At 46.7% G+C, this 22,955-nt stretch overlaps 2 protein-coding genes across 4 annotated transcripts in view; one reads left to right on the top strand and one right to left on the bottom strand.

Moving 5' to 3' along the window:
* HEPH (hephaestin) overlaps positions 1 to 2,898 on the bottom strand; it is a 35,162-nt gene extending 32,264 nt beyond the window's left edge. Inside the window, exon 1 of the mRNA XM_039489898.1 lies at positions 2,836 to 2,898. The gene's annotated coding sequence lies outside the window, so the exon portion shown is untranslated. The remainder of the gene's footprint in view (positions 1 to 2,835) is intronic.
* Positions 2,899 to 3,023: 125 nt separating this feature from the next.
* The window catches only part of LOC120372424 (heat shock factor protein 3-like), a 31,586-nt gene continuing 11,654 nt past the window's right edge, over positions 3,024 to 22,955 (top strand). Inside the window, exons 1-9 of one of the 3 annotated variants that reach the window (XM_039489568.1) lie at positions 3,024 to 3,204; positions 5,230 to 5,338; positions 10,816 to 10,943; positions 14,031 to 14,155; positions 14,524 to 14,610; positions 15,046 to 15,121; positions 16,374 to 16,435; positions 17,256 to 17,337; positions 17,607 to 17,734. In XM_039489568.1, coding sequence (XP_039345502.1) covers positions 3,085 to 3,204; positions 5,230 to 5,338; positions 10,816 to 10,943; positions 14,031 to 14,155; positions 14,524 to 14,610; positions 15,046 to 15,121; positions 16,374 to 16,435; positions 17,256 to 17,337; positions 17,607 to 17,734 — 917 coding nt within the window. In that variant the 5' untranslated portion in view covers positions 3,024 to 3,084. The remainder of the gene's footprint in view (positions 3,205 to 5,229; positions 5,339 to 10,815; positions 10,944 to 14,030; positions 14,156 to 14,523; positions 14,611 to 15,045; positions 15,122 to 16,373; positions 16,436 to 17,255; positions 17,338 to 17,606; positions 17,735 to 22,955) is intronic. The other 2 variants (XM_039489569.1, XM_039489570.1) reach the window with 2 other exon arrangements.

Consider the following 22,955-nt stretch of genomic DNA (forward strand, 5'->3'; position numbering starts at 1 on the left):
TTTAGGGTTCATAATGGTAGGGCACTTGGAGCTATGCTTAGGGTTCCTGTGGGTAGTCTGCCCCACCCTAGGTTTAGGGTTACTAAGGGTGGGGACTTGAAGCTAGGGTTACTGTTTCTATGGGTAGGGCTTCTTGCTCTAGGGTTCGGGTTCCTAAGGGTAGGGCACTTGGAGCTAGGGTTAGTGTTCCTATGGGAAGGGCTTCCCACCCTAGGGTTAGGGTTCCTAAGGGTAGGGCACTTGGACCTAGGGTTAGGGTTCCTATGGGAAGGGCTTCCCGCCCTTTGGTTAGGGTTCGTAAGGGAATTGCACTTGTAGCTAGTGTTAGGGTTCCTACGGGTAGGGCACTTGGAGCTAGGGTTAGGATTTCTATGGGTAGGGCTTCTTGCCCTAGGGTTCAGGTTCCTAAGGGTAGGGCACTTGGAGCTAGGATTAGGGTTCCTATGGGTACGGCACTTGGAGCTAGGGTTAGGGTTCCTATGGGTAGGGCTTCTCACCTTAGGGTTAGGGTTCCTATGGGTAGGGCATTTGTAGGGAGGGTTAGGGCTCCTATGGGTAGGGTGCACCGCTCTAGGGTTAGGGTTCCTATGGGTAGGGCACTTGGAGCTAGGGTTAGGGGTCCTATGGGTAGGGCGCCCCGGCCTAGGATTAGGGTTCCTAAGGGTAGGTCACTTGGAGCTAGGGTTAGGGTTCCTAAGGGTATGACGCCCCACCCTAGGATTAGGGTTCCTAAGGGTAGGACACTTGGAGCTAGGGTTAGGGTTCCTATGGGTAGGGCACTTGGAGCTAGGGTTGGGTTCCTATGGGTAGGGTGCCCCACCCTAGGGTTAGGGTTCCTAAGAATAGGGCACTTGGAGCTAGGATTAGGGTTCCTACGGGTAGGGCACTTGGAGCTATGCTTAGGGTTCCTATGAGTAGGGTGCCCCACCCTAGGGTTAGGGTTCCTAAGAATAGGGCACTTGGAGCTAGGGTTAGGATTCCTAAGGCTAGGACACTTGGAGATACGGTGAGATTCCTATGGGTAGGGCTTCCCGCCCTAGGTTTAGGGTTTGTAAGGGTATGGCAATTGGAGCTAGGGTTAGGGTTCCTAAGGGTAGGGCACTTGGAGCTAGCATTAGGGATCCTATGGGTAGGGCACTTGGAGCTAGGGTTAGGGTCAGGGCCGGCTTTAGGCCAATTCCACCAATTCCCCCGAATCGGGCTCCATGCCTAAGAGGGCCCCGCGCCCAGTGGCAGGGGTAGGGCAGGGGGGGCAAGTGGCCGAGAATCCCTTCCCTGGCAAGAGGCTCCTTTTTAATTTTTTCTCATCTGGCGGCACTCCGGGTCTTTGGCAGCACTTCGGTGGCGGGTCGTTTAGTCTCCCCAGGTCTTCGGCAGCACGTCAGCGGCAGGTCCTTCAGTGCCATCGAAGACCCGGAGCGAGTGAAGGACCCGCCTCTGAACACTAGGAGTGCCGCCCGGTGAGTACAAGCCCCACGTGATTTTTTGTGTGTGTGTGTTTGGTTTTTTTTCAGTCATCCCTGCTGGGACCCCGTTGAAACTGTTCGAATCAGGCCTCGCACTTGCTAAAGCTAGCTCTGCTGGGCATGCACACTGTTGCCTCGCTCAAGCCAACAAGCAAGTCACGAACCAGGGAAGATAGACATTTGGCTGCATAAGCTGCAGGTGGGACATGATGTGGTAGCTAGGCTCAGATGTAGAGTTGCCAACCCTCCAAGATTGACCTGGAGTCTCCAGGAATTAAAGAGTAATCTTTAATTCCTGAAGATTGTCATGTGATGAAATCTCCAGGAATACAGCCAACCAAAACTGGCAACCAGAGAGGCTATCTAGTAGCTCAAGTCCCATTCAAAATCTAGCTGGAGGAAAAAGTTGTGCCCACCTTATAATGTTTAGTCCACTGGTTAGAGTACTTACCTGGGAAGTGGGAGATCCAGGATCACATCCCCCACAGCAACAGGTGGGGGGATTTGATCAGGGGTCTGTCCCTCACCTCTCAGGGGAGGTCCTCTAGCCACTAGGCTAAAGCCTATAAGGAGTGCAGCACCACTGCCACTACCTCCTCCCGCTGTTTTGCATGGAGTGAGGCAGCTGCCCCTGAAAAAGTACCTAATGCACCTAAGCTGCCTGACTCCAGCTGCTGGAGTCTTGTGTGTGAAAGGCTAAGCGGAGATAGGCTTAGCACACACCCCGCTCCTTGGCATTGCCCTTTGATGAGGTTAGGCGGCTTGCCAGGCAGTTTAGATATGCCGGCTTTGTAGATTGCATTCCTAGGGGCCTGTCTCTCCCCATTTGCTGTAAAGGGAGCCTAGGTGCCTAACTAAGGTGACCAGACAGCAAGTGTGAAAAATTGGGACTGGGCGGAGGGGGGGGGGGAAATAAGTTTCTATATAAGAAAAAGCCTCAGAGATCAGGCCTGTCCCTACAAAGTGGGAGATCTGGTCACCCTGCCCCTAACTCAGGCTCTGTGTGTCGCTCTGGCGGTGGCTGTGTGGCTGCCACCCCCGTGACATGAAAGCTGGGTCTCCCCACAGGACAGGACTGCAGCAGCCGACGCTTTAAGAAAAAACATCCAGTAAAAGCCTGAGCCTTGGCAATGCTGCACCAACCCCGCCCCCGTGCTGGGTCATGTGCCGTTACAGGTGTGCACGTGCCTGGCTGGTACCCCCTACGTGTGTGTCAGCGGCGCGAGCCTCCGGGGCCGAGCGCCCCCTCCCCGCAACTTGTCAGTGTCCCCGCCTAAACCTGCCCCTCCCCCCCGCGCTCTCCTCACGAGCGGCCCCTCCCTGTCCCGGGCCCAGGTTTAAACATTGGCTGCGCAACGCAGCGTCTTACGCCGTTTGGCCCTTTGCGGGCATTCCACTGACGTCATCGAGGACCCGGAGGCCCCGCCCCGCCACAACAACCGCCACGCTCGGGGCGGGAGCACCTAGAAGGGGGAGGGGCCAGACCCGGCATGGCCCAGCCAATGAGGAGGCTCGCGAAGGGAGGTCCCGCCTCTCACGTAGCGTCGTTGGCTTCCGTGCTGCTCTTTGCGTGTGGCGGTCGCTTGCGTGTTGCGTCGTCTCCGTTCTGTGCGCGAGGATGAGGGAAGCGGCGGTGGCGGCCGGCGGTCCCGGCGCCGCCCCCGTGCCTGGCTTCCTGGCGAAGCTCTGGGCCCTGGTAGCGGACCCGGGCACCGATGATGTGATCGCCTGGGGCCGGGTAAGCACCCCCTCACCGGCTAGGGGCAGGGCGCATGCGCGCAGCACGATTAGTTTAAGCCTCCTGGGGCGTGGCGAGAGAGCACCTGGGCTGGGCGGGGAGGCAGGGGCCCAGGAGGAGTTTGTGCCCGGGTAAGTACCACATGGTGCATTAGTGGTGTAGCAGCACCTAGGGGCGGCGTTTGCAGGGCTTAGAGCTGGTGCACGAGTAGCCCTTGTGTTTGCACGTGTACTGTACAGGTTATGCTCACTCACTCAGAAGGGGTGTGTGTGTGTGTAAAGCAGGGTGGTCAGTAGGTGGACTGTGGGCCGAATCTGGGCCACCAGACGTTTTTGACTAAACCCTGAAATTTTATTCTTTCCTCTGGACTCTGTACCTTGACAAAAAAAGAATTAACTACCCCTGGTATAAAGTGTGTCTGGGTATATGTTGCATGCACACACAGTTGTAGATATGCCAGGAACACAGCTGTATTTGTGTTGATTTTCTGCAGCCATTTTCCCACCTCTTCTTTAGCTGGATACATCATATGCCAGTGGTTCTCAAACAGGGGTCTTTCAGGGGGTACATCAACTCATCTAGACAAGTGTTTCTCAGTTCAGGGGTTGTGAACCCCAGAGGGGTCATGGGACAGATTTAGGTGGGTTGCAAGTTCAGGACCAGTGTTAGGGGTGCCAAGCAGGGGAATTGCTTGGGACACCATGCCACAAGGGAGCCCTCAAAGCTGAGTTACGTGCTTCCACCTCGGGTGGTGGGGCTTGGGTTTCAGACCCTTGAAAGGGATGCAGTAGTCTGGAAAGGTTGAGAACCACTGTCATATACTGTGTGAGTGCCTTTGTGTTGCTAGTATTAGCACAGTGCAACTAAATGCGTTGATCAGTCAGATGCAGAATTACAAACAATTTAATGAAAAACAACTCTCACCTTGTAATTAGTGCCTTAGAACATCAAAATCAAAAGGATCTAATTTAACTGTCTCGCTACTTACTTCTGGCATCTAATCTTGAACAGCAAATATGCACCAATGGGTTTCACTTGTATGCAACAGTATGATGCTGCAATGTGTGAGCTCCAGACGCAGCAGGAAATTTTTTTAAAAACTATGCTAAAACTTATTTAGTTTTGGTTTTGTACAACTTCTTTTAAGTGAAATCAAATTTTGTGCCTCATGGGGAGACTGTGGGCCGAGAGGTAGGACTGGCTTATGATTCTGCCAGGCTCTGGATATTGTATACAGATGTAGACCCATGAAACTGAGGTTAACACAAATGGTACTTATTTAAAAATAACATGGGATTCAAGTCCCTGCTGTGCTAGCACTTTGTTGTGTTTGGTCCTTGGGAGGATAAGAAGCATGGGTGAGGAGGAGCTGTATCATTCTATAAACACAAACAGCAAGAGGATGGTGAAAGACCAGTCCAGCTCCAGCAAGTCTAAACTTAGAAATAGAATGAACCTAAAAGTAGTTCAGCTACCATAAAATGGCTGTTTTTATTGCTGGGTTACACACTCTGTACTTTCAGTATCTCTTTGAGATTATATATGTATTTATATGTGATGACAATTGTGAGGAAAGCAATGGAGCACAGAGGAACCTCCTCAGAAGAAGGAAGTCAGAAGGCTTGGCTTTGGGGCAGGTGGAAGGGCCCTCTAGTGGCTGAATTCTAACATGCACAAGCGATGCTTATATTTTGTCGGAGGACGTGAGACTTGCTTTTAGAAAGACTGTGCCATACTTACCACAGCTTATTCAGGGGGCATGCTTTCAAACGGTTTAGGCTCAACATTTAATTGAAAAGGGTTTATAACACCCATTGCCTATAGAAATGCTGCTGTGGATATCTTCTGACTATAATTTTTTCCCTGTATTAGTAGGAGCTCAGAGGGACCCTATAAACTTAAAAATCTGTCTGAATTTATTTTACTCACTCCTTAAAGAAGTAGTTACCAGCCTAGAAGGCATTTGCATGTAAACAGTTTGGAAATGTATTTGTTCTTTAATTTCTACCCTTAATTTGCTTCTAGGGTGGCCAGAGCTTTTGCATTCTGAATGAGCAGAGGTTTGCTAAAGAGCTACTTCCCAAATACTTCAAACACAACAATATTTGCAGCTTCATACGTCAGCTCAATATGTGTAAGTAATGGCTGTTCTCGTGTGTCAATGCTGCTAAGTTTGCTACCCGATGATATGGAATTTCTTTAAACAAAGGAATGGAGTTGACTGGGGCTTGAGTACTCTGACCTTTTTACCCCTGAAGACATGGAGTCTATCTAGAATCCTGTGCGGGACTAGTGTAGAGGCCTGCAGGAGGACCAGGATCCCGTGGGTCTCACAAGACTGACTCCCATAATAGTGGGAATGGGATTAAAAATAGTCCCATACAACGCTCTAGTCTAGTCTAGACTTGAGCTTGGCTCACAACAGAAGAGGTGTATGGTGGTGGAGTTCATCCCAGTCTTGGCTTGTCTGCCTCTCAAAACTGCTGCTCACTTGGATTCTATAGTTGGTCTCTGCTCAAGAGGATCCAGAGCTAAAATAGAGAATGTTGTTTGGGATGATGTGTATTGGCAGAGCTGTCTGGCTCCAGCTAGTGCTATTAATACCTCATTTTCATGAGTACTAAACTTATAAATATTTAAAAGGAAGCAAGGCCATATGTACACACGTGCATTCATCTTTTGGAGGACAAAATGTTCTAATCTGTGCTGCAGAGTTATGTTGAAACAGGATTAGTCACGTTGATCAGATGGATTAAGTTCTTCGTTCATAACTTTCTTTTACATCCTCCTTGAAAATATGGTGCATTGTTGTTTTTATAACACCATAAATGTATGCCCTATACAGTTTGTCAGCCAAGGCTGAATGAGGTTCTGCTCCAAAGACACAATACAGTGCTATGCTGCAGAACAAACAGGTTGTTGTCTGCAGGGCTTTGGAGCGGAGTCCGGAGCTGGAGCGGAGACCAGTAGGTTTTTGCCCGGAGCTGGAGCAGAATAATTCAAAAATGTGATTGCTCCAAATCCCTGTTTGTCTGGTAGTTGGAATACTTCATGGGACAACTGGAGATGGAAACTATATAGAAAAACTACCTTAGTGAAACTTCTGATGTTTATCTAAAATGTTCAGTCCGAATATGTTGTGTATGTGTGACCCCAGGGGAAAAAAAAGTAGGGGAAGTCTCAGACTTATCAGAAGAGCGGAATGAATTTTTTTTTTTTACGACAAATGCAAATTTGAGTCAACAGAAACCACGAGTTCATGTTGAATTCACTATTCTGTTTTGATTGGAAAGAACAAAATCCAAAAATCAAAATGTTTTTTGTTTCAATGATTTCAGAATATTTTGATTTCCCTCAGTCCAAAAGAACTTTTCATTTAGAATTTTGCTTCAATTTCACTAAATGTTTACCCCCCACCAATCCAGTTCAGCCAATGAGCCAAAAAATCAGTTACTCACATAGCTCTGCTTACCTGTGACCCTTCCCTGGGGTATAATTCTTTAGGAACTATGTCAGTGAACTGGAGGAGTCAGTTACTGAATGTTCCTGATTACTGCAAAGAAAAACATTCTTTTATTTTGGAGATCCTCCCTCCTCACTAACCAGAGGAAGGTATCTCATTATTTCAGATCCCTTTTTGAAGGGAAAGGAGGATTAAAAAGTAGGTTCCGCATATAGACTTGCAGAAGAAACAGATTTGCAGTGGCTTGACAGAGTGATACTGGGCCTTAGTCATTTCATAGCATTCCCTTGTGGTTATGTTGTGAAGTGACTAAGGAACTTTGTCCTTGGCTGAGTAGATTTGTACGGACTTGTCCACATCTCTGATTGCACTGGTCTACAATTCTTGAGAAGTCGTCTGCTTCAGAAATAAAATGTGCTATTTATTATGTATTTTGATGTGCTGAATTCAAATATGACAATTAAAATAACTGGCTACTGTTTTTAAGTTATTTAAGTTTTTACATTTTATGTCTGTGTATATTGTGTAGATAGTACAGTTTTAATCATAAATTGTAAACCTAGGTCTTTTCATGTGTTTATGGTTGCTTTACATGATAATATTTCACCTGTACTGTTTATGTAACACTTTAAAAATCAGCAAAAGGGTTATATAAATAAAATGTATTATGAAACAAAAGGCAAAAAACTATTATGTACATAGTTTAGTCCTATTCAGTGTCTACTCAGCGCTTCTTGGCTTGTCTCTTGTATTCATTAAATGGAGCATCTCTTGTCACTGTCCAGCAATAGTCTGCAAGCATTGATAGGCTTCATTTGCCCTGGTATCGTTTCTCCATTGTTGCAATGTCCTGGTGAAATCGCTCGCCGTGCTCGTCGCTCACTGCTCCACAGTTCGGTGGAAAAAAATCTAGATGAGAGTGCAAAAAATGTATCTTCAGTGACATGTTGCAACCAAGGCTTTTGTATGCCTTGAGGAGGTTTTCCACCAACAACCTGTAGTTGTCTGCCTTGTTGTTTCTGAGAAAATTTATTGCCACTAACTGGAAGGCTTTCCATGCCGTCTTTTCCTTGCCACGCAGTGCATGGTCAAATGCATCATCTCGAAGAAGTTCACAAATCTGAGGACCAACAAAGACACCTTCCTTTATCTTAGCTTCACTTAACCTTGGAAATTTTCCGCGGAGGTACTTGAAAGCTGCTTGTGTTTTGTCAATGGCCTTGACAAAGTTCTTCATCAGACCCAGCTTGATGTGTAAGGGTGGTAACAAAATCTTCATTGATTCAACAAGTGGTGGATGCTGAACACTTTTCCTCCCAGGCTCCAATGACTGTCGGAGTGGCCAATCTTTCTTGATGTAGTGGGAATCTCTTGCACAACTATCCCATTCGCAGAGAAAACAGCAGTACTTTGTGTATCCAGTCTGCAGACCAAGCAAGAGAGCAACAACCTTCAAATCACCACAAAGCTGCCACTGATGTTGGTCATAGTTTATGCACCTCAAAAGTTGTTTCATGTTGTCATAGGTTTCCTTCATATGGACTGCATGACCAACTGGAATTGACGGCAAAACGTTGCCATTATGCAGTAAAACAGCTTTAAGACTCGTCTTCGATGAATCAGTGAACAGTCTCCACTCATCTGGATCGTGAACGATGTTGAGGGCTGCCATCACACCATCGATGTTGTGATCTTGTAGCCTGCAACCTTCCATGAAGAAGAATGGGACAAGATCCTTTTGACAGTCACGGAACATGAAAACCCTAATATCACCTGCCAGGAGATTCCACTGCTGTAGTCTGGAGCCCAACAGCTCTGCCTTACTCTTGGGTAGTTCCAAATCCCTGACAAGGTCATTCAGTTGACCTTGTGTTATGAGGTGTGGTTCAGAGGAGGAGGATGGGAGAAAATGTGGGTCCTGTGACATTGATGGTTCAGGACCTGAAGTTTCATCCTCTTCCTCGTCTGACTCAAGTGAGAATGATTCTGGTGCATCAGGAACCGGCAGTCCTTCTCCGTGGGGTACTGGGCGTATAGCTGATGGAATGTTTGGATAATGCACAGTCCACTTTTTCTTCTTTGACACACCTTTCCCAACTGGAGGCACCGTGCAGAAATAACAATTGCTGGTATGATCTGTTGGTTCTCTCCAAATCATTGGCACTGCAAAAGGCGTAGATTTCCTTTTCCTGTTCAGCCATTGGCGAAGATTTGTTGCACAAGTGTCCCAGCATATGTGTGGGGCCCACCTCTTGTCCTGATCTCCAATTTTGCAGCCAAAATAAAGGTGATAGGCTTTCTTAACCATAGTGGTTATACTGCGCTTTTGTGATGCAAAAGTCACTTCACCACAAACATAGCAGAAGTTATCTGCACTGTTCACACAAGTACGAGGCATCTCTGCTCACTTTGGCTAAACAGAAATGTGTCCCTTTGCAAAAATCAAACACTGACAAATAAGAGAGCACGACACTGTATGATTTCTAGAGCTGATATAGGGCAATTTGTTCAGCAGAGTGATGTAAGCTTTGTTATGATTGCATCATCCATGACTTCTAGGAATAACATGATGCAATTCATATCATGTATGACGCAATACCAGCTTCAGATTGCATCATTCATTGTTTTGCCTAAAAAGCAAGTACTGTCCAAACCCAGTCATAGATTTATCCATAGATCCAGTCAAAGATGTATTTTAGTCGTTTCTGGTTTAAATTGAGATACCTTCCCTTTGTAACTCACTTATCCTCCGCTATTCCCAAGTCAAGGGTCGTATATACTGACCCAATAGCATACCTTGAAAACTAGAGCCAATCAACAATTTTAAGCATCATTTTCGTTCTCAGTGACCCAGAATTAGTAAAGTTTGACTACATTTATTTCAGAAGCATTTTGGCTGTAGAGCAGTGTTTAGATTCTATATTGGATGTAGGAGATGAAGGGATCTGTTAATCTCTTGGAATTTAGGGTGAAGTGGATGACCTCTGAGCATCAAAGGATTAAATGAACAGTTACTAGTTATCTTGTGACAAGACTGGACTTAAACATGTAAAAGCTCCTCCCCCCCCCCCATCTCCTAGAACTGGAAGGGACCCCAAAGGGTCATCGGGTCCAGCCCTCTGCCTTCACTAGCAGGACCAAGTACTGGTTTTTGCCCCAGATCCCTAAGTGGCCCCCTTAAGGATTGAACTCACAACCCTGGGTTTAGCAGGCCAATGCTCAAACCACTGAGCTATTCCATGCAGATGTATGGGGCTTGATATTCCTGCTGGGCCCAGCCAGGCTTTGAGTGCAGTTTTCAGACTTGTTGCCCAGAGAGCTGTATCCTGGTAACCAGAAGATGTTATTTACCTTGGAAACTTTTTGGTTGGTGGTAAGAACCCATATTACCCCTCAAGAGTGTACTCTGCATCCTCCTCATAGTATTTATGGCACTAATGGAAATAGAACACAATGTCACCATGCTATTTTTAGAGCAGACATGCTATTTAATGCTGCTTTCCTGCTGAGTGATGTGGGGAGAGCAGCACGTCTGTTTGTGGATACATAAACTGAGCCGTAGTCTCCCCTCCTGCTCTGTGGGCTGCTCTCCTCTCTCTTCCCTACATTATTTTACTAATTGAAGGTAGTACATGGAGATGCAGTTTCTGATGCATTCGGTTGCCATGTGAGGGTAAGAGCGAAAGATGAACAATAGGTAAAATCATGGCTTCATTGAAGTTATATGGGAGTTTTATCATTACTTCAGGTCGGCCAGGTATTTACCTAAGAGATCCTAACAGGGCATGTCTCTCTCTAACTTCGTGATTCCTTGGAAATCACTGTTCAACTCTTTCCTCCCAACATGCCTGCTTTCCAAACAACATCCCCTTTTATTCCCTGGGAATGGAATCTGTTAGTCCATGTCAGTTACACTCAGTAGTACTGTAGGTGCGGTCTCTGGCTGTGACGTTCAGCATTGGTCAAGTGGCTGAGGGCTGGGGAAAGGTTATTTGGTCTCACTTTCAGGTCCTGCTTTTGGTAACTTTATTCTTATGTGCTACAGATATTATCATCTTACTTGGATTTGGTTTTCATTGTTTAACTGCATGTTTTGAACTTCCTTTTGGCTGCTGGGAGAAATGAGTGCTCTAATCTTTCCTCAACAGATGGGTTCAGGAAAGTGATTGCCTTGGAGAATGGTATGATTACAGCAGAGAAGAGTGCAGCCATTGAATTCCAGCACCCTTTCTTTAAACAAGGGAAAGCAAACCTACTGGAAAACATCAAACGAAAGGTATAGTGCACTGAGTGTATTCATTCTTTTATCAAAGGCAGTTTATGTGGAATAAGTTGTTGGGTCTTAGTCCACTTCCTAGCTAACAAATTCTGCATGACCAAAAAAGCACTATCTCACCTGTGCAGAGATTGTTTGTTTGTTTTTTCTGCTGCCCTGTTCAGCACATAAGCTGAGTACTGGGTGTTGCCATGTAGACTGAATTCCACACACAGTCATCCTGGTGTAATGTAGAGGATGCATGCCCCATTTATGTTATACCTCTCCTGAGGAAAAACACATGACCTCAGTCTCCAGGGCCATCAATCTAGAGCACTTTTCCACATACTAAACTCACACACTGAGTCTGTCTTGTAACAGCGGCTTTGTAAAACCAGTACCGTATTTTTCCGTGTATAAGACTATACTTTTTCCTAAAATCGTTAGACTAAAAATTGAGGGTCGTCTTATACACAGAAGTAAGTCCCTATCCACCCCCCCACCCCCAAACTCCCCTGTCCTCTCTCCAACACCCCCTCCCTGCCCCCTTACCGCGCTTCCTGGACGTGGCTGGCGGCGTTACAGTCCAGCCGCGGCTGGAGCTGGGAGCCCGGGACGCGGGGCTGGGGCAGGAGTCGCACGGCCAGAGCCGGAGGACGTGGCGGGAGCCGGGCGGCCAGAGCCGGAGGACGTGGCGGGAGCCGGGCGGCCAGAGCCGGAGGACGTGGCGGGAGCCGGGCGGCCAGAGCCACGCAGCCGGAGCTGGAGCCGGGCAGCCGGTGCTGCCGCCATGCTCGGACCCGCGCTGCCGGAGCCCGGCCACGTGGCAAAAGAGCAGGAGCCGGGCGGCTGGAGCCACGGGGCCAGGCAGTGTCCGGAGCCGGGCATCCGGGTAGGTGGGGTCGCGGCTGCCACAGTGCCCGGACCCACACTACCGGAGGCGGGGCCCGGCGGCCGTGCCGGGCGGCCGGGGAAGCGGGGCCGGGGCTGGAGCCGGGCGGCCGGGGACATGGGGACAGGGCAGGAGTCACGCGGCCGGGGACGCAGGGCCGGGCGGCCGGAGCCAGGGGACCGGACCTGGGCGGCCGGGGAGGGACGTGGCAGGAGCTGGGCAGGGCCGAGGCCGGAGACCAGCCCGGGTGCCCGTCCCTCCTCGTTACCTCTACCCCTACCTCGGCGTCCTCTTTCTGGGCCTGAGCGGCAAAGTCAGTGGGGGACACCTGCAGCGCAGCTGGAGCGGCAAAGAAAACAAAACAAAAAAAACTTGTGGCATGGCCGGGCGGCAAAGCAGGAGGGGAAAAAACCAATCAAACAAAAAAACCTGCAGCGCAGCCGGAGCAGCGGGGAGGAGGGACCTGCAGCGCGGCTGTAGGGGCAAAGCAGGGAAAGAAAACAAAACAAAAAAAACCTGGGGCATGGCCGGAGCGCAAAGCAGGAGGGGGGATAAAAAACAAAACAAAAAACCTGAATTTTGGGTTAGAAAAGTGGGGGGTGTTTTATACAAGGAAAAATACGATATTTGATCATTAGATACCAAAACCTCCTTACCAAGCAGTGCACACCAGAACGTTATTGTGCTGAGTGTAGTATGGACATTCGGCAGTATGCAAACGTGCATTGAGCTCTGTGGAAGATCCTTTTGGCTGTTGTGTTGCCTAAGTTGTTAAAGACCAGGTTGTAGATGTAGGGACTAGTTAGGAAGCTACAATTTTATTTTGCTCGATGCCTTATTTTGTGATTTCGAGTTCATGCAGCTCAAGTGGACCAAATTTATCTGCTGTTCTGATGCTGCGATCTCCTCCCTTTCTCCGCACACACGTACGCATGCCCACTCTCCCTCCCTATTTCCTACAATTGTTAGCTTGGTTTGGCTTAAACCTATTTTCTGGTTCTATCACGCGAGTATGTTGAAATAGCTGGCTCATGTCGTTTCCTAAGACCATTACGTTAGGTGGAGTCCTCTAGCCTGGAGACAAAAGATTTTAATTAATGCCAAAAAAATTCACATTGAGCCATGGAATAGTCTGGCAAGCAAGTCTTCATTGTGCTGCAAACATGAGTGGTTCTTACAGCAGATAAAATGGCCATCAGCCTTTCCTGTTTTATGAGCTGGAAGGGAGTCATAATTGCAATGTTTGCTCTAAACTCTGTTTCAGGCTTCCAGCGGCTAAGCAGGCTGGAGTGAAGAGTATCTCCTAACCAAGGCTTTTGAGGAGTCTTTTCACCCTCTCCTATAGGGTGTCTGTGGTCAGTCCTATGGCCCTGTCACTTAAATACAGACTAAAGGGGGTAAATCCCATTTCATCCAGATGGATGCCTAACAGTTTTTAGTGACAGAGTGACTGATAGTTGAATTTACCTTCTAGCTGTCTGTGCTCTCTGGGAACTGGTGCTGTGCTGATAATGAAGCAGGCAGCAATGCATTTTGATCAGGATACCAAGTAGGCATCTTAATCTCTAATGTATTATTGATTATTAGCATCTGCAGCCACATTAGCATAGAATCAGAGATGGAACAGAATTAAGTCTCTAGTCCACACCTGGTAATTCTGGATTATCTAAATACAACTATCTAGATCCCAGTAAACTTCTACCTTTTTTTGATATGGGCTGGTTTCAGAGTCTATAATGTCACTGTTGTGCAATAAGCAGGGCTGCTTCTAGCTCCTGGTTACAACAGGTTTGTACTCTTAGCAGTATTGGCATATCTTCATGTCAGTAATACAGAGAGCCCTTGAGGGGAGAAGACTGAATCTGTGCTAAACTTTGAGCTTGATGCATGGTGTTAAATACCCACCCTACCATGATAGCCACACTCCTTTTGGCTTCCTGTTTTTGTACACTTTTCAGGCTAAAAAGAATCTAAAGATTGTGGAGCGTTTTCTTTAGGGAACGAGCATGAATGATCAGTAGTAGATTGTGTCTGCCGTGATGTGACTTCTCATGCATCAAAGTATGAGTTTATTTTTTCAATCTTATCTAATCTATTGAGGCAATCCAGACACTGTTCTTCTGCAGAATCAATAATCAAATTGTGCTGTTCCTTATAAAAATGAAATGCACAAAGTATAGACCTTACTAAAGCACCTACAACCCAATTCATTTTAGGTCTCTGCAGTGAGAGCGGAGGATCTCAGAGTCTGTTCGGAAGATTTACACAAAGTGCTTTCTGAAGTCCAGGAAATGAGGGAGCAACAGAACAACATGGATGTCAGACTGGCTAGTATGAGAAGGTAGATTGTGTCTATATTTCAGATGAGTTTATTTTGGACATTGATTGTATTTAATTAATGGAACCAAACTTTAGTTTCATATTAATCAAAAGCATATAGCTTCATTATTGTCCCTTACTTTCCTTTGAATAATCCATTTTCCAGTCTCCGGGTTTCATTTACCTACATGGCTCAGCAACTCCAGTATGCAAAGCCTGGGTAATACTCATGCGATTTCAGTTTAATGACTAGCATCAGAATCCATGGCAGAATTTGTGTTGTAGTCGATGCATGCATCAGGAAGTGATTTAGCCTTCCTAAATACAAAACAGGGTCAGTTGTGGTTATGTGAGAGAAGGTCAGCTGTATGTTGAATTTGCATGTCCTAGTCTCTCTGTTCCTGCAGATCCATTCCTCTGGACACTGGGTTATCCCGTTCTGACCTCTGACAAGCAAGCAGCACCAACCAAAGCTCAGTAAGTATTTTCATCCCCTGCTAGACATTATTTTGTATTTCTTTGAAGTAGCCATTCAGGTTGTTCTGAGATGGTCCTTGTTACACTGAGCCTCTCTTTCTCTGAGCATCACATGTTGATGACCAGTTAAAAAAAACTATGGGCTTAGGTACCCCAGGAGGCTTTGGATGGACACCTCAGACCAAAATGAGTGGCTGAGCAGCAGAGGATGTGAAAATCCCCAGTACCAATTGGTTGGTCCAGCCTGATGGAGGATGGAGCGAGTTTAACCCAGAGTCTGGATTGGTGGGTCTGAGTCACTGATTCCCAGTTACCTAGGGAAGGAATGTTTTTTCTTCAGTCCCTCAGGCTAGTATAAATCTTTGAAAACTGAACTAGAGCACAGGAAGTAAACTCTCTGTTCATCCCTACCTCCTGATTCATTCTGTGTTGCAGGGAAAATAAAGCCCTGTGGAAAGAAGTGGCTGTTCTAAGGCAGAAGCACAGCCAACAACAGAAGTTGCTGTCTAAGGTACCATTGCAGCCTCTTCAGTGCTACTATCCTTATTTCTTCCTGTCAGTGACGTTCCATGGCATTTTTTCATTATGTAGAATGACAGATGATGCTGTTATACCTGCAGTGTTGTTGTAGTAGCTGTGTTGGTCCCAGGATATTTGGGTGAGGTAATATCTTTGATGGGACCACCTTCTGTTGGTGAGAGAGACAAGCTTTCAAGTGTACCCAGAGCTCTTCTTCAGGCCTGTGTATGCTTGAAAACTTGTCTCTATCACCAACAGAAGGTGGTCCAACAAAAGATACTAACTCAAACCTCCCCCCTCTCTCCCCCGAGTATAACTCTGCAAGAGAGAAAGCAATCACGGTTACTATACGTCCAGCAGGAAGTGGGGCAGAGAATTTCAAGAGTGTTGTTAAGGGCAGGTTTCAGGGGAAATGATTGAGCATGTGGGAAAATTAGGAAGCTGAATGAAGGTGGATTGTTTAGGTCATAAACCAGGGATTTGAAGTGTATGTGGTGCATAGAGGTGTACTGGGCCTGTTCCATACAGGGCCTGGGAGAAGATCTTGCTGTTCACAGAAGAAATGGGAAAGAACAGAGGCTTTTTCTACACCAGAAAGGGTTTGCTGGTATAGTTCTACCAGCGCACCCTCGGCTTATGCCAGCAAAAGGACAGCATCTACCTTAAGGCTTTTGCTGACATAACTATGTCGATTAGAGATGTGTGTGGGTTTTTTTTTGTTCTTTCCCATGCTCCTAACTGTCATAGCTATGACAGCAAAGCTTTTAAATGTAGATCAGGCCAGAGTGTGGGATTTGGGAACTGCGGGGACCTCGTGGAGAATAGAAAATCATGACATTGTGAACAAGTAGAGTTAAATCTATGGGGGATCTCGAAGACAAGGGGAGAGAGACTTCTGAATTCTGACAGTGACGATTTTTGAAACTGAAAATTTAGTAATCCTCCTGCTGGAGGAACTTCATGTTCTATCTGGTCTATATCCTGCCTGTGATGGTGGTTAATGCTGCATGTGTCAAAGAGAGATTTTTAACTGTTCATAATTCACCTACCTGGGAGAATCTAATTTTGGGGGCCCTCTTATTTTGTTTTTTTCTTAATCTAAAGACAGTCATGCCAATTGGTAGTATTTATATCTAACACATGAACTCTCACTTTGCTGATAATTTTGTAGCAAAGTCTATACATTGATGCATTGATACCGAGTTATTTCTTCCGTTTGATCACATTTTCTTTTGTTTCCTCAGATCCTTCAATTTATACTAAGTTTGATGAAAGGAAACTACATTGTGGGAGTCAAGAGAAAAAGGTAACTAATTTGACTATTTGGTGGCCAAAGAGCTCTTGTTAAGGTCCATAACACGCTTCCTTTTATTATTTTTCCCTCCTTTCCTAGCTCATTCTTTTTTTTAACAAAGTCATCAAACTTGCTATATGGAGACTTTTGAAAGATTTTACTTTTTTGGACCATAATAGCACTGCTCTCTCACGGAAAGACGTGTGGCGCACGTCTGTCTATATGCATATGAGAAAGAAATAGAGCTGGGACTTGTGGCTTCCTAACTGTGCTGCCAGTGCAGGCTTCTTCTGAATTTTGCGTGTGCCTTTTTTGGTTACTGTTAAAACTGTAGCTCTGCTAATTGAAGTGTGGCTTTGTGATGGTGTGGGGCTACTAAGAACTTCTCCTAAAAGTTGCTGTCCAAGTTTTGCTGTCCAGACTCTCTTCAGAGCGAATGTCCTTCTCGTTTGTTTGTTTGTTTGTTTATTTATTTATTTATTATAATTTGTGTTGCATTAATGCCCCGTTGACCCAACCAGCGTTAGAGCTCTGTTTGTGCTGGGCAAAGCATGTGAAAAAATTATCCCTGCCCCCAAGACTTTTCCCTCTTATTCAATAAAACAAGTGTGTGTGACAAAAATAGGAAGTATGAGGCTAACAGTAATGAGTATGCATTTTACACCAACTGTTCCATGGCTTTGAATCGCTTAAATAGTAGTCCCTTCCTAGGTGCCCTAAGCAACGGCTGTTGCTGTTCTACATAAGCAAGTGTGTGAAATCGAGCATTACTATGACCTGTACTCCTACTTTTAACTCTGCATTACAGCTGTATTTTTTTTTTTTCCCTCAGATCTCTACCAGATGCCTCTGGTGCCTCACCTTCCAAATTCAGCCGGCAGTATATTCACCTTCCTGTGGAGCATGGCAATGCGGTAAATTTTGAGGGGCCATAGACTAATGGATGTGTTTGGCATTGTATGTTCTGAGCAATCTTACAAACATAACGTCCTCAACTTTGGGTGAAACATTTTCTGATATAGAAAATGTTAAACTACTGCTATGTCCCCAAAACAATGGAAATACACGAGCTTGATGTAAGAAAAAGTCTAAAAGTGGAACCCCAATTGCAACAAGAATTAGAAACTGTGACCTTAATATGCCAGATTATTGATTTCTTTGTACTGTTTCCTGTGGCACGCAGGTGGCTATTTCTGAACATGATCCAAACAGTGAAAATGAAACAGGCATCATTATTCAAGATATCACCAACACTGTGGATGATGCCACTGATGGGCTGCTCGCTCTAGTGCATACAAGCGGAAGTGATGGGTATGAATGAGATGTGAAAGTACTTGCACTTTAGACATATTTAATACTTGTCATGATAACATAAGTGGCACTACTTGAATCTAAAAATTTAACAGCCTATACAAATCTTTAAATATATTCAGTGCATTACAGATCGTTGTGATTTTGTTGTTGTTGTTGTTGTTGTTTAGCTTTTTTTTAAAAGCTGTTAGAAAATATGCAGGTCATTTGGGCACTAAGTCAGCAAAGCACTTAAGTGGGTTTTTCCCTTTTAAGCATGTAAATGAGCCGATTTGAATCAAAGTAAACACCTTGAGTTGAATTCTCTGGGACTATTTACCTGCTTAAAATTAAGCACATGCTCAAGTGCTTATATGCTGAGGCCCTAGTGCCAGGCAAGTTTTGCAATAATATTCAAAGCAAGCCTTAGAGTTGTTACCCAAGTCTGGGCAGTTACCTTGATTCTGTTCTACAGAACATAACCGTTAAATAAGTGGGGTGGGGGAAAATCTCCAGCCTGCAACCTCAGACTCTTGTAGAATGTCTGGGAGGAACAATATAAAACAGCCTAGATGGGGCCAAGATGATCTGAAGATGGGACTCAGTTACTGTATTGGCTGAAGACTCCAATGTAGTTGCTTAACAAATGTTTGTAAATTTGGCAAATCTCAGTCTTTAGAAATGATGCCAAAAGTAAAAAGGACAGTGTTTCTTGTCTGTTTCAGTTAGCCCAGGGAAAAGAGATCTTTGTTCCCAAAGAAAATCACCTGTCCCTGCATACTGAATAAGGAACCATGTAAAGCATGGAGTCTTCGAAACAGATGGTTTCTCTTTCTCTCAATCTGCATGTCTTAACTGCATGGTCTAGGACTTGCCACCAATACCAAATGCAGCCTCACTTCAAAGCATTGTAGTTCAAGTCTAGCATGATCTCCCATTTTTAGGGAGAAGGATTTTTTCAGCTCTCATGTTTTCAGACACTACTCCAGTTCTTTAGAATAGGATGTTCTGTTATTGTGCATTATCTAAGCTATAGTAAGTAATTCACCTCTCCTTTTATAAAGGTATTTTCACTAATTTTACAAGGGACTGGAATGATGAATTGAGCACTCAAAGGATTTAATCTGTCAGACTTTAAAAGGCATTGAGAACTAAAATGTTAAAGGTTGTAATGGGAAATCTGACCGCCTCTGTGCTGTTGAGAAGGATGAAAATCTCAGGGAAGGAGGCCGTCAAGCTGGAGTGGAGGGAAATGGTCCCATAGTTAGAACCCTTCTTCCAGGTGATGTCATGGTATCCTTTCACACTGTGGATACCCCTCCTGGGCAAGGGAACTCCAGTTATTAGGAAGAGACAGGTAATGATAGTGATGATTTGATTAGTAGAAATATTGGTAGTTGGGAAAGGTAGGAGAGAGGTCCTGGAGGCCAGATTTAGGCTGCTAGGTAAGAGATTGAGGTCCAGGACCTCCATGGTAACATTCTGTGAAATGCTTCAAGTTCTACATGCAGGGCCAGTTAGACGCGCACAACTACAGGATCTCAATGTGTGGATGAGATGATGGTGTTGGGAGGAAGAATTTAGGTTTATTAGGAATGGGGGAACTTGTCAGGGAAAGTAGGAGCCTATACAGGTTCCTTCTAAACCAAAACAAAACCAGGTTGTTGGCATGTAAAATTTAAAAGGTGGTAGAGAAGTTTTCAAAACAAAAGGCTGGGGAAAGTCAACATGTGCAGCGGAGTGCATGGTTCAGACAGAGACTTCCGTTAGGGGAGGATTTATTTAAGGAGATACTCTTTCCTAGTAAAGAGGAGAGGAAAGTAGTTGATAACGTACAGGTAGGAACTGAAGAGAAGAAGCGGTCAAATGGCAGTCCCATTCTATTACGTTACATCAGGAGTGGGCAAACTTTTTGGGCCGAGGGCCACATCTGGGTGGGGAAATTGTAGGTAGGGCAGGGGTTGGGGTGCGGGAGGGAGTGCGGGGTATGGGAGGTGTGCGGGAAGGGGCTCAGGGCAAGGGATTGAGGCAGAGGAGGGGTGCAGAGTGCAGGAGGGGGCTCAGGGCAGGGGGTTGGGGGGCAGGGGGGTGCGGGGTAGGGCAGGGGGTTGGGCAGGAGGGGTGCACGATGCAGGCAGGGAGTTGGGGGGGCGGGGGCAGAAGGGGTTCGGGCTCCGGTGCAGCGCTGCTTACTTAAAGCAGCTCCCTGCCTGCCTGCCCTGTCCCCGGCCCTGCGCCGCTCCAGGAAACACTGTAGCCCCTGGGGTAGGGGGAGCGCAGGGCTCCACATGTGCTGCCCTTGCTGCACCTCCAGGTACCTCTCCTGAAGCTCCCATTGGCTGCGGTTCCCCATTTCCAGGCAATGGGAGCTGTGGCGGGGCGGTGCCTGGAGGCAAGGGCAGTGCATGGAGATCTCTTCCCCCCTGCCTAGGGGCCGCAGGGACGTGGTGTCGGCTGCTTCTGAGAGCAGCGTGGGGCCCACGGCGCTATGGGGGGCAATCCCGCAGGCCGGATCCAAAGCCCTCAGGGGCTGGATCCAGCCTGCGGGCGATAGTTTGCCCACCGCTGCGTTACAGAAAGCAGACAGCTTAATATTGACAGATTTCATAAATGCTTGTATACAAATGCTAGAAATCTAAATACTATGATGGATGAACTGGAGTGCCTGGTATTAAATGAAAATATTGACATAATAGGTATCACAGAAACCTGATGGAATGATGATAATCAGTGGGACATGATAATAGCAGATTATAAAACATATAGGAATGACCGAGTAGGTCATGTTGCTGACGGAGTTGCAATATGTGTGAAAGAAAGCATAGAGTCAAATATAGTAAAATCACGAATGACTCAAAGTGTACCATAATAACAAGAGTGTACCAGTAGGCATATACTACCAGGGAGTGTAACTGTGATTGTGAAATGCTCAGGGAGATTAGCGAGGCTGTAAAGTCAGAAAACACAATAATGGGGATTTCGACTGGCCCCATATTGACTGGGTACATGCAGGGGTGAGCTGGAGCCGGTTCGCACGAACCGGTTGTTAAATTTAGAAGCGGTTTTAGAACCGCTTGTTAATGGGCTTCCCTGCGAGGGAAGCTTTGATGGGCTCTGGCCAGGAAGCCTGTAATTCCTCCTCCCGGCCACCGGGGGGCGCTGCGCTGTGCTGCGGGAGCCATGTGAGCTGCCTCCTGGCCCTGTTGCTGCTGCTCCTCGGACCTCTGGCCCTGGGGCTCCTGCTGCTGCCTGGTGAGTCCCCGGCTGCGTCCTGCTGCTCGGGCTGCTCCCAGCCGCTCCCCCCGTGTGAGTGTCTGCACCCCCCCACCTTCCCTGCCCGCAGCCACCCCCATCGCACCCCCTGCCTGCAGCCAGCTCCTGCCTGCAGCCACCCGCAGCAAGCCCCTGCCCGCACCCCCTGCCTGCAGTCACCCCCTGCCTGCAGCCACCCCCCATCGCACCCCCTGCCCGCAGCCAGCTCCTGCTTGCAGCCACCCCCATCGCACCCCCTGCCTGCAGCCACCCGCAGCAAGCCCCTGCCCACAGCCCCTGCCTGCAGCCACCCCCCATCGCACCCCCTGCTTGCAGCCAGCTCCTGCTTGCAGCCACCCCCATCGCACCCCCTGCCTGCAGCCGCCCCTGCCCACAGCAGCCAGCCCCTGCCACACCCCCTGCCCGCAGTCACCCGCAGCCAGCCCCTGTTGCAGCCAGCCCGTGTCACTCCCTGCCTCCAGCTAGCCCTGCCCCACGCCCCGTCTGCAGCCAGCCCCATGTCCACTGGTGCCCTGCAGTTCTCAGGGCAGTAACCCTGCACACCTGTTTCAATGGGGGGGGGGCAGTGAGCAGCTGGGACCCACACGTGCACACCCTAGGGTGACCAGACAGCAAGTATGAAAAATCGGGACAGGAGGTGAGGGGTAATAGGAGCCTATATAAGAGAGAGACCCAAAAATTGAGACTGTCCCTATAAAATTGGGACATGTGGTCACCCTAGCACACCCCAAGGGAGTGGCGGGGACCCACACGTGAAAAGGAGCTCATTTCTAGTTTAGCCCCATCTTTTTAAAAAAACTTTAGGTAGGGTTAACATACATCTGTATTTTCCTGGACATGTCAGGCTTTTCAGTTCTTAAATCGCTTTTCAGTTCTTAAAAATTCCTCCCAGGAAAATACGGACGTATGGTAACCCTATTGGTACAAAAAATACATGCTGTGGCACATCTCTTAAATCAGAACTTTTTATAGGGAACCGGTTGTTAAGATTTTAGCAGCTCATCACTGGGTACATGTCACCTCAGGATGGGATGCAGAGAGAAAATTTTGAGACACCATTAATGACTGCTGCTTGGAGCAGTTAGTTCTAGAACCAGCAAGGGGAGAAGCAATTCTCGATTTAGTCCTAGGTGGAGAACAGGATTTGGTCTAACAGATGAACCACTGTTTGACTCTAATAGCTGAACCATTCAGTAATAATGAACGTAATATAATTAAATTTTAAAGGGTGGAAAATATGAAAGAACCCCACCACAGTAGTATTTCACTTCAAAAGCGAAACTATACAAAAATGACGAGGTTGGTTAAATGTAAATTAAAGGGAATGGTCATAAGTGCATAGAAACTTTTAAAAAACCTTATGATAGAGGTTCAAACTAAATGCAAATTTAAGAAAAAACCCCACCAGTAATAGGACTAAAAATGCAACTCTGGCTAAATAACGGAGTAAAAAAAAATCCTTTTAAAAATCAGAAGTCAAATTCTACTGAGGAAAATAGACTGGGGCATAAACTCTGGCAAGTCAAGTGTAAAAGTATAATTAGACTGGCCAAACAAGAATTTGAAGAGCAACTAGCAAGAGACACAAACTAACAGCAATTTTTTTTTATGTATGTTAGAAGCAGGAGGCCTGCTGAACAGTCAGTGAGCCACTGGACAATTGAGATGCTAAAGGAGCACTCAGGGAAGACAACCTATTTATGGAAAAGCTAAATGAATTCTTTGTATTAGTCTTCATTGCAGAGAATGTGAGGGAAATTCCCACATCTGAGTCATTCTTTTTAGATGACAGATCTGAGGAACTGTCCCAGATTGAGATGTCAGTAGAGGAGGTTTCAGAAAAAATTGATTAATGTAACAGCAGTAAGTCAAAAGGACCAGATGGTATTCACCCAAGAGTTCTGCAATTTCATATCTGAGTTCCTCCAGAACTACTGATTGCGGTATGTAACCTATCGCTTAAATCAGC

Source organism: Mauremys reevesii, linkage group 9 (genome assembly GCF_016161935.1).
Source record: "Mauremys reevesii isolate NIE-2019 linkage group 9, ASM1616193v1, whole genome shotgun sequence".
Classification (NCBI taxonomy): domain Eukaryota; kingdom Metazoa; phylum Chordata; order Testudines; family Geoemydidae; genus Mauremys; species Mauremys reevesii.